The 18,205-nt window shown below is 33.7% G+C and overlaps 1 protein-coding gene across 1 annotated transcript in view; it reads right to left on the reverse strand.

Annotated features, from left to right (window-relative positions):
• The window catches only part of LOC137923274 (organic cation transporter protein-like), a 36,116-nt gene extending 19,730 nt beyond the window's left edge, over positions 1–16,386 (reverse strand). Inside the window, exon 1 of the mRNA XM_068766473.1 lies at positions 15,993–16,386. Within this exon, the coding sequence (XP_068622574.1) occupies positions 15,993–16,165 (173 nt within the window). The 5' untranslated portion in view covers positions 16,166–16,386. The remainder of the gene's footprint in view (positions 1–15,992) is intronic.
• Between the last annotated feature and the right edge of the window lie 1,819 nt (positions 16,387–18,205).

Raw genomic sequence — 18,205 nt, forward strand, 5'->3', positions numbered from 1 at the left:
CTATGAACAAATTCACCTTACTTTTTGATAACAGTATTATATTGTAAAATAGCATTACAATATATACGCCATATCTTACTATTTCAGTGTAGTTTTATTTATATAAAGTTAAAGACAGTATAGATATTTTTTCACATAAAATACTTCGGAATAATTTAAAAACTTTTCCTAACTGTTAAACATTTGAAGTCAATTAAAACAAAAAAGAAATATCGTATACCATAACGCATAATAAATGAAATTTAAAGACATTGTACTTGCAGTGTACGGAATAAAAAATCACTTATTTTTGTAAGTAATCAGTGTATTATTTTTAAATTAAAAGCGAAAAGCTATTGACGTTGAACAGGACGATCTATGGGGAAAGATAGTTTGAAAATACCCTATATCGTATTGCCAAAAAATATCACACCCTCTCTCCAATCTCTCCTTTGTCAGATCGCTATAACCAGTTGTATATTAAAAATCGAAGCTTCTATATGTCTTTATTTAAGTAGGCATTAACAAGCGGTTTTGTATTGTGGATTATTTACATTGGCTCGCAACGCTGATCTAATAAGAAGAACCGGCCAGAAACTCAACAGTTGAACTTTTATATGAGTCAACAAAACAAGTTCAGCACATTTTGGTCAACTAAAAAATAATAAAATGTATTTAATAGTGTACTTTTAATTTTAGATTTAAAGTAAGAAAAGGACCAATATTTAGCCACTTCCGCATATGCAGTGGCAGTCGTGCAAAAAAGTGCACCGCCCGCTAGCCCGCTGATAAATGCGTATGCGGCAAACAATGCTAATCACACAAACGCCACCGCCAAATTACTCAACACGTGTTTCACCCCTCCACGGGGCATCTTCATGAGTTATGTTACACCGATTAGTGCCAAATACAGCGTGAGCTCAGTCCGTCGCCGCTTGTTATTTATATCCCACCTCCTCCCTCACTACTACTCAATACTACCCACTACAACTAAATATTTAGATTTAAAGAAATGAAACGGGGGGTCTAACATATATTGTGGAACTTTATTATTAAAATAAATAGTTCAGAAGTCTATTGGATCCCGTAAAGAAATCCCGAGAGCTCCAGGCTTTGGGATAGGTTTTGACATTGTCCTTTTTGATTTCTAAGCGGGAAAATATTCTGTTGTAAGCTATCTAGCCAGAAACAATAGGAGACCTCCGGGCGCAACACTAGTGTATCGTCAGTTCGACGGCAGTGCGGATATGTGTCGATAAATTGTCATCCGGCTATTGTGATATGAATTTCACAAAGCCCCGGCGAGGTTAGCTCCGGTTAAGCTTGAATACAATACCATGTTCAAATTCCATATTTGTTTTACGATCGTATAGTGGCGGGGACAAAACCTACCCTCGCTTTGTGTAGTGGGACGTTACAATTACAATTCACGGATGTAAGATCGAACGCGCAGATTTTCGTTGTACTATTTTCCACTTTATTGTCAGCTGTTACTACCTTTGAAACCTATTTATTTTGGAAATATAATGTTGTTTTCCTTGTATAATTTTATGTAGACTTCACCGTTATAATCATATGTACCTATAGATGTCCTCTGCAAGGCATAAGCCTCCCCTAGAGACTGCCAAGTAGACCAGTCTTGCGCCTCCCACATCCAGCGACTCTCTGCGAACGTGACTATATCATCAGTCCACCTGAAGTCCTGCCTACACTGCATCTACTGGTTCATATTCTCCACTGAAGAACCTATCGATGCGTATCAGTGTGCCCGCCTACTGCAATATCCAACGAGCCTTTTCAGTGACCTCGGTTCTTGCGACACACACCAGTTAAAGACTTCCTTGAACTGATTCTACCTAGTTAGGGACCAATTCACGTAGACTTACTTATTAGAAATTTTGGTAAGATACTAACATTGAATTAAATACAAATTTATTAAAAATAGTTATAACCATTCGATAATAGACGAACAGTGATAGTAGACTTGTATCTGAGAACAGTTGTTTATGATCGTAGGGTGAAATCAGATTAGATGCGAGAATATGTAAAAATCGTAATTTTTACATAAGAAGTGAAAGAAACTCAGTTGTGGATTCTATCTCGTACAGGCCTGTAAGAAGGAGACATATCAAGGTCAGACCTTTACTTTTTTTTTTAAATTTGGAGTTGATACTAAGGCCAGGAAAAGTCCGGTCTTGTATTGCCCGAATCTAGAGACTTCTCGACTTTAATTATGGTGCTTTACTCACGCCGCATCCACTGGCTTATTGTCGCCACTGGATGCCTAGTTTACTTACATTGCTTCTTGTCCAGTACTTTAGTTATTTGAAGTCTGTAGATTGTCATATGTACTGAAAACTTTATTTTTCGTTTTTTCAAAACTTTAATTTTAAAAACTGTTTAAGGATTTAGTTTTATATATTTTATATTTGTTTAAAGTATATTGTATTCTTTTCATAACTATAATAAAAACTATTGTAGATACGCGATGTTTTTCGATCTATTGATTTCACTTAAAGCCGGTTTAAATGGGTGCAATAAACGATAACAGACAGTTCTTATCAGCGGATTACAGACTCTACTTTGTATTTTACTATTCACGCGAATAGATTTGAACGAGCTCGATAGATTAATATTTGAGCCATGTTTTTTGATAACATTTATCCAATTTGTTATTCTTTTACAGACAATAGAAGAACGCGAGGAGAATAAATACAATTTGAAAGAATCTAATGTATGAGGTTTATTAGTTACCTTACCTTAATTAATAATTATAATATCGATAGTAAAAATCATTCGAGAAATATATATGTATATATAATTATTTATTATGCATATTTATCAGTAAAAGTTCTAAATTTTTTACGGCTATTTCCAAAAACTCTGTAAAAGTGATTTCTCTGAAATAAGTAACATTATTTTTTCCTCTTACCTTCTGGCAGTATAAAGTTTGCAGTTACTAAAGAAAATGTTTTTTTTTTTAAATATATTATCATTAAGCTATTTTTTTGAAGCCATTGAGCTATACATTCACTCATTTAAATCTTTTACAGTCAAACAAAAATCACACTGTAGAATTTAATAAAAGTTGGCTATAAAAACTTTAAAACCCAATTATAGTTGACGGCAAAAGGGTATGTTAATATTATAACTTTTATTTCCAAGTACCAAAAATCGATGGCCATGTCACTATGTTTCAGGAACCATTTAATCGATGTTAATTAAATAATTAACCATTTAAACCACTAATTTATCTTTTAATAATTATTATATACATACGGACGAACATAATTCATCTATGATAAGTTTATATCATCTCCTATACTTGAACATTTGAGAGATATTTAATTACGTATCGATAACCTGTAATTCAGGATTAAACTATACACTTCAATTGATAAGAGGTAGCGTTTTAACAATTATGATCATCTCAAATTTAGTCCAGTACAGAGACAAGTGTAATCGTTCAAGGTGAACGCCAATGCAGCTTCCTTAAAATTGCTACGTGAGTCGCCAGCCTTGATAATTTTTTTATAATGATTGGTATGGAAGTCGGTATGGTATCTTATAAGACAGCTTTTAAGAGAATCTGGTCAAAAAAATTAAATACTTTTATGGTTTTATTAAAAACAAAACGTTTACGTTTGCTGCTGCAACGACAGTCAATAGAATTAATAAAGTTTACGCAATTTTATTAAAAATCTTCATCCATATAAATAATAAAAAATGAGGAAAGTTCTTATGAAAAATAGCCAGGTAAATATTAAAAGAAAAAAGTTTTTTTAAATGAGGTTTTAAAAATCTAGCCTTTAGGAAAGTTTTTGGGTAGCTCAGACTGACCATTTGTGAAGTGACTTGCCCTAGGAGCTTTCATAAACGGGGTGATTGGATATAGGTGTAAAAGAGGTAAATGAATAGTTCAATTGTAAGCAAAAAAATCTGTTTGATTAATGCCTAAACTTATTAGAATTTTGAAAACACTTTTTCTCATTGTATTATCATTATGTTAGTTATTACTTCTGAAACCATTGATTTTTTATAGGGAGTCCCATATATAAATAGACAACAAATAAGCAATACGTTAACCACTATACAAATTTTACAATTATGATCAATTATTTTGCAAATCCATCCATAAGTAAATATTACAGCCCTGAAGAAAGTATAGGGTAGGATAGGATGGAAAGTGCTTGTCATCGACAAGGCGTTTTAAGATGCAATACGTATGTATTTAGAAATTATGATTGATTTTAAATTTTATTTTATCGCTTGTCTCCTGTAGCTTGTGCCACAGAAGCGATGCCTATCACTTGCAAAGGGTCTAATCCTCGGGCAATCAATCATGGGCCGGGCCCGAGCCGCTGATATTAATTTTGTTATAATGATGATTGTGCTGATAGATCTCGTATTTATTACGGGATTAACGACGGATCGCGTACATCTAATTCGCATTCAACATTATTTTTACGCTCCTCTCTTCTTTTACTTCTCCCGGCGTTCGTGAAAATTTCCGTGCTGCTTCTGTTTCGTCTGCGTTATTCTTGAAACATAAATTCATTTTTTATTCATACTTTACGTCTATATGACATAAAATTTATTCTGTACAGAATTTTAATATAATTCTGCTTGTTAGTTTTAGAAGCATGGCGTTTTTATTTAATATACTTATTCATTATTTCATTTCATGGTTACGTAACTTACGCCTTAACCCTTATTAGCCTGATTTACGAAAGTGAATTTTTTAATATTACTGTGTTTGCTTGAGGGTCTGATGATTTAGGTGATGATGAAGGGAAAAATAGTTTTTTTTTTTTAATTTCGTTGTAAAGAATGTTATACAACAGTAAAATCCGTACAACCAACCTATAAAAAAACTAATAGTAATGTGAACATTCGTTTTAAAAGATTGGTATCAAAATTGAAACTCTAGGTTATTAAGGGTTAAAGGCCTTGCAGTGAACGTCCATCGGCTAAAAAGGAGAAAAAGGTGACATCTTATCTATTGCACAACGAAAATAGTCATACGGATAAATAATAATTTATTTACAGTTAAAATGCTCTGCTTAGTGTTGCACGGATATAACTTTGGAAGTCGTCAACTGACAATATTCCGTGTATGTTGCGATTTACTTTTTAACAATATATGCAAATGATATTGAAGAATGTGTAATAGTTTGTATATATGACGTCAGGCGTTTGAATGACGATCAACCTATGTGACTCTTCCTTTCCACGATTAAAAAAGTCGTTACTCGTACTATTCTTCAGCAAGAGAGTTAAGGCAACTTCTATGAACATCTGGTGTGTAAATAAAAACACGCTTTCTATACTATTATGTTCTCTTTTTTGTTTCTCGTTTTTAGTTATTACTTAAGGGGAATAACAAATTAAAATAAAACGAATTCATAGCGGGTGACCTTGCGGATTATTTTATTATAATGTTCTCGACGCTTCTAATGCTTTACAATATCAATCGTCATATTTAAGACTGAGTTTAGTTGTTTAAGACTGAGTTATTCCAAGGGTAACTCATAATTTTATCTAATGATTTAGCTAAAATATAATGACATAACTTTTACTAACGAAAATCATAAAAAATCACGCTACGAAAATTTTTCTCATGTACGGATTTACCGTAATAACACTGACATGTTATTTTTTAGTTATTTTGCTTACATAACATACTTTTTGGAGGTATCTCCGTAATAGGTTGTCATATATTGCATTGACGTGTGTGTTAAGTGCGTGCTTTATTATTCATAATAAGTCTCTCATTAGTCCTCCAAAGATATGATAGAGTACTAAAGCATACGTGTTCTTAATTCAAACTAAAAAAAACCGTTAGTCGAAGTCATTTATTTTGAACCAATAGTAATTTATATTAATACCACGTATTTAATAGAACCAAATATATGTACAACAGTTTGCATTGTTATCGAATTGTTCGTGACTAAAATTGATACACGAACTTTGCCCTGGCTTTTATATGGGTTTGATCGTATATGCATAGAATGAAAGTTTATTTTTAAGCCTTGAATTTCTTAAACTATTACGAGAAAGAGGGACCCATTCCAAAGACAATATAATTTAAGAATTTTATCTCTAATTATATTATGTTATTTAAGAGTACAACCTTGCGCCTGGTCACTACACTACACTACACTATACTATACTAGATCGAATTGTGATTAGAAAGAATATAACGATAGAATATGTGAAGGATAACAGCTGAGAATAAAAATAAAAATCCTGTGAAAAAATTAGTAAAGATAAAAAGCAATCCTGTCCCAAACTAGATAGAAGTCGAAGCAGAGATCCCCAATAACGAGGGCCATAAAATAAAATAAAGAAAAACCTTTTAAATCTCACATACAAACATCGCCTTGGACGACTACTAGTCGTCAGACCTTACTGGATTTATGCAGGAAGGTTTTATGGTCTCTTCAATAGAAGAGATCATAAAAAGGTATAAATAAGTAGGAAAAACAATAAACCATAAAGAATCTAGTTCAGATAAAATACTAAAAATGTGACATAATGTTAAAAAAATATAGAAAAGTTTGAGTTAATGACATTGAGATGGAGAGAAGATGACAATGCAAATAAAAAGGATTACCATACAAGTAGTTCCTATCCTCCCATGATAGGGGATGCACGAGAAGTTCACAAAGCAGCCACAAATAAACTTGCCAAATCTCTAACATGATAAAGAGATAATAGTAACCATAAAGAGGGTCTGCTCTGCTATACACCTTTTCTTTAAAATTGTACATTCAATGATATCCGAAGTTACGATATTGTGATATCATAACGTGATAGCATAATTTAATGTTAAGATTTGTTCGCAGGATATTCAAATTTACTACATAGAGTCACCAAATTAAACGTGCTATTCTTACTTGGTTTCAGTTGAAGTTGATGCTGTTAGCCCGGGAGCTTTTACAGCTTTATCGGAACTGATTTCACGGAGCAGAAGGGTTGAAAGCTTAAAAATAAAACAAAAGCTGGAAAGACGCATTTCAGTTGTACGATGACATTCGCACGTAGTAAACCGAACTGTGAAACTTCATTTGTTATTAGACTATATATATTTCTGAAATTCTATGAGATAATAATTTCGTGACGTCACAGAGTAAAACATCTTGAACAATTCACAAACGTCTGATGCCTTTTCCTAATTAAAGGATACCAACGAAATAACACTCCCAGGTTAATTCCCCTATGTATTTCCTTCGATACGGGGCGTAAATAGGAACGGAAAGCTTACAAGGGAATGCAAATGTATGGTAATAGCCGCTTAGAGGGCGGCAAATGCGGAAATCGGTACAGTCAAGAACGCCGCGCGCATATTACAGGCTCGACGACTTTATGCCATTTCACGAGAGTTGAGATCGTAACCAACTTCACATTAGGTTTTGGCGACTGTACTTGCATTGTAACTGAATACCGCTTCGAGGATTTCCAGACGGTGAAACAATTAATAATACATAATCTATTTAACAGTAACAAATTGCGTTGAGATTTCAATTAGTCTGTTAATGTTACATCAGTCTTTGAGATGATTAATAAGATTTCTTTTGTACAGATTTGCAGCACGGGTCTTAGATTTTAAAAGAACAAAAGACAGTTCTGTAGAATTTCTTTCATTCTCTATAGATGGGTTGTGAACAATTGAGATTCGGCTCCCTCAAGTACTTTATATTTGAAACAACATTATCATCATCTCATTCTGATGTTTACTGCTGAACTACCTCGCCTATAGATTTCTAAAAGGACCGGTTGGAGGCAGCCTGCATTCACTGCATCCACTGTTTCACGACCTTAACGTCGTGTGTCTACTTTGTGGGGTGTCTACAGAGGCCATCTGCGTACGATGTGACCTGCCCATAGCTACTTCAACTTGTTAATCTCTTGCAGATTTTTTTTTAAATGGTCTTCGTTATTGAGAACCTCTTGTTCCCTCATCTTGTTTTTGGGACAGGTATATACGCCTACCTATTTTCACCCTCTCTTTCTCATCCTTCACAGATACTCTCTTTCTTCCCTCTTTCATTCTTCATATCATCTAACATTCTCACAGCATTCATTTACATACAAGCATCACCTCTCATCCCTCGCCACATTTCTTGAAATTTTAAACTTTTAAATTTCCAACCGACTGTTTCTATTTTTCTTTCCCTCAATTTTACTATTTTAGGTTATTTTATACAATTTCTTCTGAAAATATATTAGTGTCGTTTTACACGGTTTTGTTTCGCTTAATTACGTCACTTTAACTTTGTAACAAAACCGCAAGAAAGTGTGACGGCTCCTGTAGATTAGCAAGGGCGTTCGCCCACAGCATGGACAGAGGAGACGTTAGATCAGTGTTTCTCAACGTGGGGCCCACGCTCCGCATAGAGGCAATTCGATCTTCTTAACAAGAGGGGCAATTTGAAAGTGGACTCGATACGAGTCCCTCTCGTTTTAATATATATATATATATATGTGTGTGTTTCATTTGGTGGCGCAAGATTTTAGAAAGGCTTAGATGGAACATAACACGTAAAAGATAAAAAAATACTGCATTAGATGCAGGCCGCTTTCAATCAGTCCAGTAAGAAATATGTAGGGGAAGCCAATGTTTATAAGAGGAAGTCCTATGGCTGAAACGATGATGAAAAACCTTCCAAGAATTTCTGAGCTCCATTGTACAACGTGGACGAAGGTACTTAAGGATTCTACGCAGGCATACTAGAGAACAAAGAGTTTAGCGGCTACCCAATCGAAATAAATAATGTAATAGATCAAGCTGAGGTTTCCGCGGCTGATGCGATTGTGCGATGTCTAGGTTAAGCGCTTTAAGGCTCAGGGACTTTAGCTGAAGCGGTAAATAATGTCAAAGGGCAAACGGCGTTTATTTACCTTAATAAAATAATAGAAAGAACTAAAGGAGTCCTTTATATATTTTTTATTATTGCTTTTGCGACAATCGTATTTTTAGACGAAAATGGTTTTGATGCCGAAGATACTACGACAATTTAATTTCGTATTTCTAAACCCTTTTTTGGTTTCGTCATTGTAGAATGTGAAACACTTTAATATAGATTGAATATTTACTTATTTAGTGTTCATTCGTCAAACGATATAGATCTTGTCAAGGCCGTCGGAAGACGTGGAATGCAGGCCGGTTCCAACGTGTAATTTAGGATATTTCTCGAGAGGCTTGGACATAGGCGGTGGACGGCTTACTACTGACATGATGATAAAACTGTATAGGACCTGTGTAATACAACACGTAATCTGTGAGGAACAGCTTTGTGTTCATATGGCAATACTGTAAAATAATACAGGGCTCCATACTCTTCCTGACATCGATACTCTCATTGATGAAAGCCGTAATGCCCTGAATATGCAGTTAACGCCGCCTTTATTACACTACGTCACCTGTTCCAGTTCTTGGCGTCGTGAGCGTAGCATAAAATTTGGAGTCAAGTAACGAGCTGATATGGTCAATCCAAGAGAAGGACAGAGAGTGACACCATCGCCTCCCTAATGGGAGATAAAGAATGCTGCCATATAATTTTTGAAATATTGTAACATAATTGTGAGGAACGTTAAAGGGAAAACCAAGGAGTATGCAATGAATGTTATAAAAAGAATAAAAATAGATTTAAGTTATAGGAAACAAAAATTATAAATATTAAACAATGATTCAAAAAATTGTGGAAAGGATTGTGAATAAACTAAAAGAGAATGTAAAATAATGTGAAGAACGTAAAAAGATTGATAAACTGAAATTGTAAAGAATGAGATAAGAGAGAGAGAGTCAATAAAATATAAGTCGAAAAAATTATTACGAAATGTAAGACCCTGTTATTTTAAGATAGGAGTAAACGGTACGCTCCAAAAAAGTGAAATCAAAGTGAAATAAAGCCGATTCGTTGGTGCAGAATGTTGTTCACGGAATTTGCGGTATCTTCCTCGAGATGACTTACGTTACTCCATCTCTTTTAACTTTCAAGGTTTATTTTTCAGACCCCTAGCTGAATTTGGAGAAGATAAAAGAATTGACCAGATTTATTTTAGTATTTCTCGTTTGTCAATCTTTAGGGCAGGCCTATGCTTGATAATGACGATTACTCATGATGTAACGGTTTTAATTTTATTTTATCCAATTACGAGATGACTGTTTTGGTCAAACACTTCCTTATTTCTCGATCTCTTAGATAGTTACGTATTTGTGGTTATTACACAGCAGTTATTATTCTCTTTATTAAGACAAATTACATTGATAAGGTTAATTGCTTGTGACAACACGTTGGTATTTTAAGTCTTAACGAAACTTCCTTTATCACCATGATAACAAGAATATTCTTAGCGCAATACGCCTTCTTTCAAAAGAGAAACAAACTGCGTGAACGTGCGTTAAAGACTTTAATCTAGTTAAATACTGGCAGCTAAGAGTTTAGTTTAGTCGTCGTTTTTGGGGACCTCTCGTGCACCAACCTTATTGTGGGAAAGGGACTTTCACATTCTTAATAAATTTTTCATGTGTCTTTTATTTTCTCTCTCTTTTTCCAGTATTCTCATAATCGTTCATTCACTCTTGTTACATATATCACATTATCTAACATTCTCATTCACTCTAAATTTCCTTTTTTTCATTGCTTTTCATCCTCTCTTTTCCATTTAGAACGCGTTCTTGTTGCAGGAATTCGAAAATTTACCTCGTACAACAGTTCTGAACAGATAACATGGCCAGCACAAACATTTTCCAGTGTAGTGACGTCTATCACAGAACCTCGATCCTTTAATGATAACATACGATATTTGTTTAACTTACAAATTTTTGTAAGAATAAAAATCCCCGGAGCAATGCATTTGGTAGTTCAGAATACGAAGGATAATATCATCCTGTATATAATACGTTCATATATCTGATCCCTGAATCAATACGCCACAAGATAATATAAAGTTATTTGCGATCTTATGTTTGCTACTGGTTATCATAACAAATCTAAACGCATACCTTGAACAATTCGCTGATAGCACATGATTTATGTGCAATAAATATATACATAAAGTAATTATTGTTGGTTTTAAAGGCCACATTGCGTTATGTAACGAGTATAAGCGTCCTAGACATCGTAACCTACCCGCTATTATGAAGTGGATGAACGCTTCCAACGAATCCCATTGCAAATCTATGAGGGAGTCTTGGTGAGAAGTTTTTTTACGTTTAAAATGAAACAACACAGATTTTTTATTTTTAAAACTGTGAAACACAAATTGATTAAATAACAAAAATAAATATGTAAGTGGAATTGTGTGTAGAACTATTACTAGTTGTAGATAATTCTACTTAATCTACAGAATTCTTGGTTATAGTGGTAAAAGCTTTAAAGGGATGAATGTATAGCTCATTTGCTGACAATTAATGTATGGTGTTTGTCGAACAACAGACACCCTCCGGCTGTAGGACAGTGTCCAACATGTAGTGGTAGTGATATCACGTCACAAGAACTCGCATTACAAAGCTGGGACCCAAGATTCTATTGATGTGGCGAATACGGCAACTACCGCACAGATACTGGCGTACAAGTTGAGGATAGCAATATGGAGTAGTGATGAGCACGAATAGTAATTTTAAAAACTGGACTTTGTTAAGGCAATTTTAAGAACAAACAAGACACCAATGGTTTAAAAAAATATTCGTAACAATTAGATGACTTCAACTTAGTTTTAAATATTGGTCCTTTTCTTACTTAGGATGGACTTTCGCTAAATAACGCCTGATTCCGTTAAATAATTAGTTTTAAATGTTTAGTTAGTAAATACTTTAATAGACTTAGTAAACACTGTAACAAGTAAAAACATGAGCAAAAAAATCGGAAATATTAAACGTGATTGTATATACAATGGTACGCATGAATCTCTGTAGAAAATAGATCCTAATAAAAAAAATAATTGGTAGATCTTATCCAAGAAAACTATGGATTTAAAAATAATAAACGACGTATACACCAAGTAACAAGTATTTTTCTGAAATTTGGGATTCTTCTTTTCAGCAGATAGACGCAAACTTAAAGTACACTACAAATTAAAATTAAATATTATTTACTACTTGTCCCTGTATACTTAGTGCTACCAAGTTACTGGCTTGTTGCATTCTTTTTATAAAAAAATAATATACATTATTTTAGATCACTTTGGGTGATGGAAATAGGTGTTAAAGCTTTAAAGCCGTATTTTACAACCTTTTTTGAGCCATGCCCTATCTTAGCTTTTCTAAAATTCTTATGTCCCTCTATGTGACATACATAATTTTTATATTAAAGCAAAAGGGTTAAACTCGTGTCAAGTCTACTTTCAAATTGGCTTCCTTTAACAATGAAATTGCTGTAATATCTCTGTGTACCCAAGACAGGGGAAGTACGAAAGGCTCCTAAAAACGTGGACAATAAAAAAAATTGCCTTCTTGTGTGGCGTGGGTCCCACGGAGAGAAACGCTATTTTAATGCATTTTGTTTACCTGTATATTATAATTTTTTAAATATGTGTTGTTTAAGCAAACGCTTAGAACTATAAAAACTGTTTGCATAAAATAATAATTAATATGGTAGTTGGACTCACATGTTCATTTATGAAATTACATTTAGGTATATTTTAATGTCTCGGGGGATTGAAGATAAATTGTAGGCTAATGGTTAGCTAGGGCCCTTTAGTGATTTGATGAATGCCTAATTGCTATATCCATTTCACTTAAATCCTTCAGGGAACCATAGGATCCGGCAATTTCGTATTTATGTTACAACTAAAGATACCATTAATTTAAGGAATGGCACTATCTACTTGTCTGTTCGTGTGTTTTGACTTTATTCTAAATTAAAAAAAAATAATTTTAACTTATTGATTAGTTAATCAAATAGCATTCCAAATAAAAAAAATATTAAAAAATATTACAGCATGCATATACAGCATGCTCAATAGTTAACCAAATAGTTTAAACAAAGTATTTGAAATAGCTTATTGAATGACTTAAAAGATACTCGTAGTATGCTAAATAGCGTTAAGCTATATATAGCTATATATCACTAAATAGCCAACCATATGGCATATCAATTATATTACCAATTAGCCTGTAAATAGCACATGATTTAGCTCAACATATAGCTTATCAGATATCGTAACAAATGGCGTACGAAATATTTTTTTAAATAATATATGGAAAAGTTTGACAAATAGCTTACAGGCTAGTGGTACTTTTACAGCATCTTATGACATATAAAGCTATAACAGCCAAAGTCTAATAGCATCGAAATCTAAAAGAAATTAGAGGTAGCTTATTATAGAGTGTACCAAATAGCTGACTAAATAGCATAATGTTTAGCATATAATATTGCTTACCTAAATTTTGGTAGAAAACCTGGTAGTTTTATTAATGTCGGAATCCACCGATGTCGGATTGTTAAAAATCCGACAATATTATTGTATACACGTAATTTGCATTCTCGTTTTATAACTATACAATATCAAGAATAACATACTTTAGTAATTTAAAATGAAAACATGCGCAAACAGCTATTATTTGTAATTGTATCCACTAATGTATCCATTCCTTTAGATCGCTTATTCCGTATATGCGGTTTAATCAACATTGTAAAACAACTATAGGAATCGGTAGAGGTGAAAATAGGCATCATAGAATCGCAGTTTTAAATGCGTAATAATTAATAGCTCAAGCCGTGGTCTATCAGAGGTGGAGAATCTCCTCAAGTAACTGGAAAGCTCGAAGAAATATCTAATGTAACACCTCAAGCAGGAGGCTCCGGAGGAAAAATAAGTTAGGAATAAACGACCCCGGCCTCACACCTATCCCCCGAGACGATTAAAATCAACAAAGGTCAAATCTTTTTACACTCAAAACATATTATTTATGTTATACTGTGCTGCCGAAACCGCTCTACCGTGCCTTAGGTACAAACGCGAATAGATCGGGGGGGGGGGGGGGGGGAATATTGGTCGCGCCGTTCTGTCTCATTTAGTTTTTTCCTCGGAATTCAATTCGCCGCGTTTTCCTAAGGCATGATACAGTAGTGTAGCACTGTAGTCTTTATAAAATCGAAGCGTTGTTATTACTCATTTTTTTTCTATTTTGTTAATTGCTACAAAAACGAAGAAAGAAGAAGAGAATTATAAATCACTAGTTATCTGACAGATTGTAGTGTCAGAAGTAATTGGCTAGTCGAATTCAATTATAAAATAAATTATAGTAACATTTTTCGAAATGATCACTTTATTTATATACATATACAGAACCCTAACTGTCAATCGCGCGAAATTCTTAGCGAACTGTCAAACATGATATCAATAGTGATAGTATATTCTCAGATATTTACATAATTTTCTCGTTAGTTTTCCTCCATAACAACCTTCTTAAATATTATTAAACTAATATAAAAAGAATAAATGATATTGGTAAAGTCATACTTAAGTTATGGCGTGACCAAGGAAAATAGCTATTAACCCTTTCCTTACGGGAGTCCGTTCCGCCGAATTGACGCTACTGAACCGGGCATGTGCGCCGCGAAGTGCGCATATTGTATGGCGGTAAGCTGATGTTCGAATTTTCTCATTTGTGTTACATATTTAAAGATTCCACTGGTATATTAATTAAAAATAGAAGTTAGGATAATTCTTAGTAATTTATTTGGCTGTAATAAATCTTAAAACACGGATCTACACATAAGCTCACATTACAAGGTGAATGCTGTCTAATTCCGGCGCTGGTACATACGGGTCGTCCAGTGGACGCCGGCTAACTCGGGCGCTAGTAACGAAAGGGTTAATACACACATATATATATATGTACGACAGGGTTCTCTAGTGACGACCAGGAATCGGTGGACGTGACGTGGATATAGTCACGTGGATAAGTCGCTTAATGCAGGCACTGCAAGACAAGTCATCATGACGATTTCTGGAGAAAGCCTATGCCTTGTAGTGAGCGCTCATCAACTGATATGATAATAATGATGATAAATTAAAAAAAATAATATTTTTTTTCTAATAACCATTGAAGAACTCGTAGGTATAGTATTTGTGTAAGGCCAGGATCATGGTGTGAGCTGACGGAAGAGTCCAGAAAACTCTTTCTCTTCCGAAAGTGAAATTAAAAAATATTTTAAGTATAGTAGAATTTCCTATTGAAGATGCTACGTCAAATGTCCAGACTATTATTTTTCCCAACAAGAGTGACAGAAATAAGAAAACGACGATTATTTTAAAAAAATCCAATTTATTTTAAGCTCAAATAAATTATATTATAACTGTATATCATAAAATATTGTGTAATTAATATAAATAAAATGTATTTTACACTTTAATAATATTATAAATAAATAAAATTGCATTTAACTTTATAAATTCAGACAAGTAATTTCACTTAATTGTAATGATAAAAATTCGAACGCAATATTTACAACGAAAGTAGGAATAATAATTCTGTATACAAATTACAAATTATTATCTGAAATATGTCGTAATATTTAATAATATCGTAATATCTTTTACACTTTTTTGAGTGACAAAAATTTAGTTTAGAGGCTATTAGAAAGCTGTTTAAAATAACATTTCATTAATATTCTTCGAGATAGAAATAACGAATTTTAATATTATATAATAGTTGATAAGAAAATATTACGAATTCTATTTCTTTTTATTTCACCGTTTCATAATCAATGAGGATACAAAAACACCTAAATGAGAATATAACTTACTCAGTTCTCTCAAGGGAATGCTAACGAATTTAGGATAAAAGCACGCATGCGCTCTTTCTAACAGGTATAAGAAATTACGTTATTTATGTAAATAAATGTGTGTTAATATTATTCTACGACTGTCATTATTACACAGATGTATTATTAATTATTTTATGCTTAATTTATTTGTCATTCATAAGTTAAATGGTAAAGAAATATTGTGTATTCATAGTTAAATATCATATTTAATGTAGAGGTACAAACACTGACCTGTAGTTTATGTCTGGTGCTTCGAAAACAAACACGGACCCGTACATTCCCGCCAAAAAAATCGGAAACAACAACAAAGCATAATTCACTATATTATACTTCCCAAAAGGTCCCAACTGCTCCAAAATCGCATCAAGATCAATCGAATCACCACCAATATTATCTTTCGCCATTATTATTAACAAACTCACGATTATATAAAAGCTTAGATGTTATCTCCTGACATTAGCAGCTTTTAATTTTTTTTTTTGCAAACACGTGTTTTAGTGACGCGAATTTGACAAGACGTCCAATGATTACGCGCGCATGCGCTGTGGAATTTTTAAAATAAAATTTGAAAATTATCACACAAAAACAAATTGTTATTAGAATTTTTCTCACATTCACACAATGTGCACGCTACACGCAGTCTAACAGACAAAAATAAACAACAAAATGCAGCTATTCGCACTACTCCTGTCGTATCTTGTTCCGGACCGTTAGAAAGAAATGGAGATATGACGCTGCCGTGTTAAAACATGCAAGTGGGAGCGGGATAACATGATATCGATCGATTCTCGTGAGACACGTAGTAGTTCCGTGGTTATAATTTTAAATAGTTGTGATAATATAATGGCTCATTTCATTAATATCTATTTTTATATCAATTTCGTGTTTAAACATCGTGAGGTGTCGACGTATGATAATGTATTATTATTATTTTGACGAGTAAATATTGTTACTATTATATTAAATGTTTAAATTGCATTTTTTTTTTAAATTTGAATATGTATTATGTTTAAAACAATAATGGTAGCAAGTCAATACTGCTATTAAGACTAGTTTTAGTAAATAACGCGTTGCGTAAATGGGATAAATCATTCCCAACTAACAGAGGGTTAAAACTGGAATTCATCGCGTAAAGGACTGCTTCCTTTGAATTATTTACAGGAAAAACACTATTAGTACGCGCGTTAACAAGAGTGTAACTCGTTTTGAATCGCGTATGTTTCGGCTATTCCGGAAATTCGCTCACTTTTAAAGATTATTTGGCAAATAAAAAAGTGCCAATGTAGTTTTTTTTTATTAACAGCGACGAAAGCATAGTTGTAGTAAATATCAATATAAATTAATTTTAAGAAAATTTATATATTGTTCCTTAAGAAGATGTATAGTTTAAAAAAAAACACGTTTTAATATAAGAGACTATAAGTGTTTATTTAAAAATAGTATAATTCACCTTTAACGCAATTTTTTTTAATTCGTTAAAAATACACCTTCTCGACATCTGTTCTTTTTTAAGCAGATAGACGCCCTCTGCAAGGAATAGGTCTCTCCCAAAGATCGTCACAATGACCGGTTTTGCATTAACTACGTCGTTGGTCCGCTTAATGCAGGATTGACCCACGCCGCGTCCACCAGCTCGTGGTCGTCACTCTAGATCCTATCGGCCCCAACGCCACTCACTGCCACTTCAGACGAGCAATTTGTCGAGCTATATCGGTGACCTTGAATCTTCTGCTGATCTAATCTTTTCAAGTTCTTACAACGAAACTCCGATCATAACTGCGGTCAGCCAGAGAGCAAGAGCAGGAGCTGGAGAGCCATTGCTCTCTGGCTGACCTCGAGTCTTCTCATAAGGCCTTTTCTTAGAGATCATGACTTGCACCCGTAGGTTATCACCGGCAACACACACTCCTTAAAGATCTTTATCTTCGGGCATTTATAAATAACAAAAAAAAAAACAAATGACAAAAGATGCTTTATTATAAATAACAAAGCGGCGACGGACTGAGCTCACTCTGTGTTTGGCACTAATCGGTGTAACATAACTCCTGAAGATGCCCCGTGGAGGGGTGAAACACATGTTGAGTGATTTGACGGTGGCAGTTGTGTAGTTCGTATTGTTTGCCGCATACGCATTTATCAGCGGGCTGGCGGGCGATGCCCTTTGTTGCACGACTACCACTGCATGTGCGGAAGTGGCTAATTATTTGTTCTTTTCTTACTTAGAATGGACTTCCGCAAAGTAACGCCTGATCCCATTAAATACTTCAGGCATTGTTTCAATTTTTTCAATTAAATTTTTCCTTGTCTTTTTTCATTGTTTTACGATGTATTGGAAAAGAACGGCATTATTCCTACACAGTATTTTCTCAGGAAGGTTGATATATTTTGCGAATTTAAAATAGGTAAATAAACTATTAAAAAAAATACTAGGAATATGAAACTAT

Source organism: Battus philenor, unplaced genomic scaffold (assembly GCF_028537555.1).
Source record: "Battus philenor isolate CCGP_79_NKW_IND1 unplaced genomic scaffold, ilBatPhil1.0.hap1 SCAF_21, whole genome shotgun sequence".
Taxonomy (NCBI): Eukaryota; Metazoa; Arthropoda; class Insecta; order Lepidoptera; family Papilionidae; genus Battus; species Battus philenor.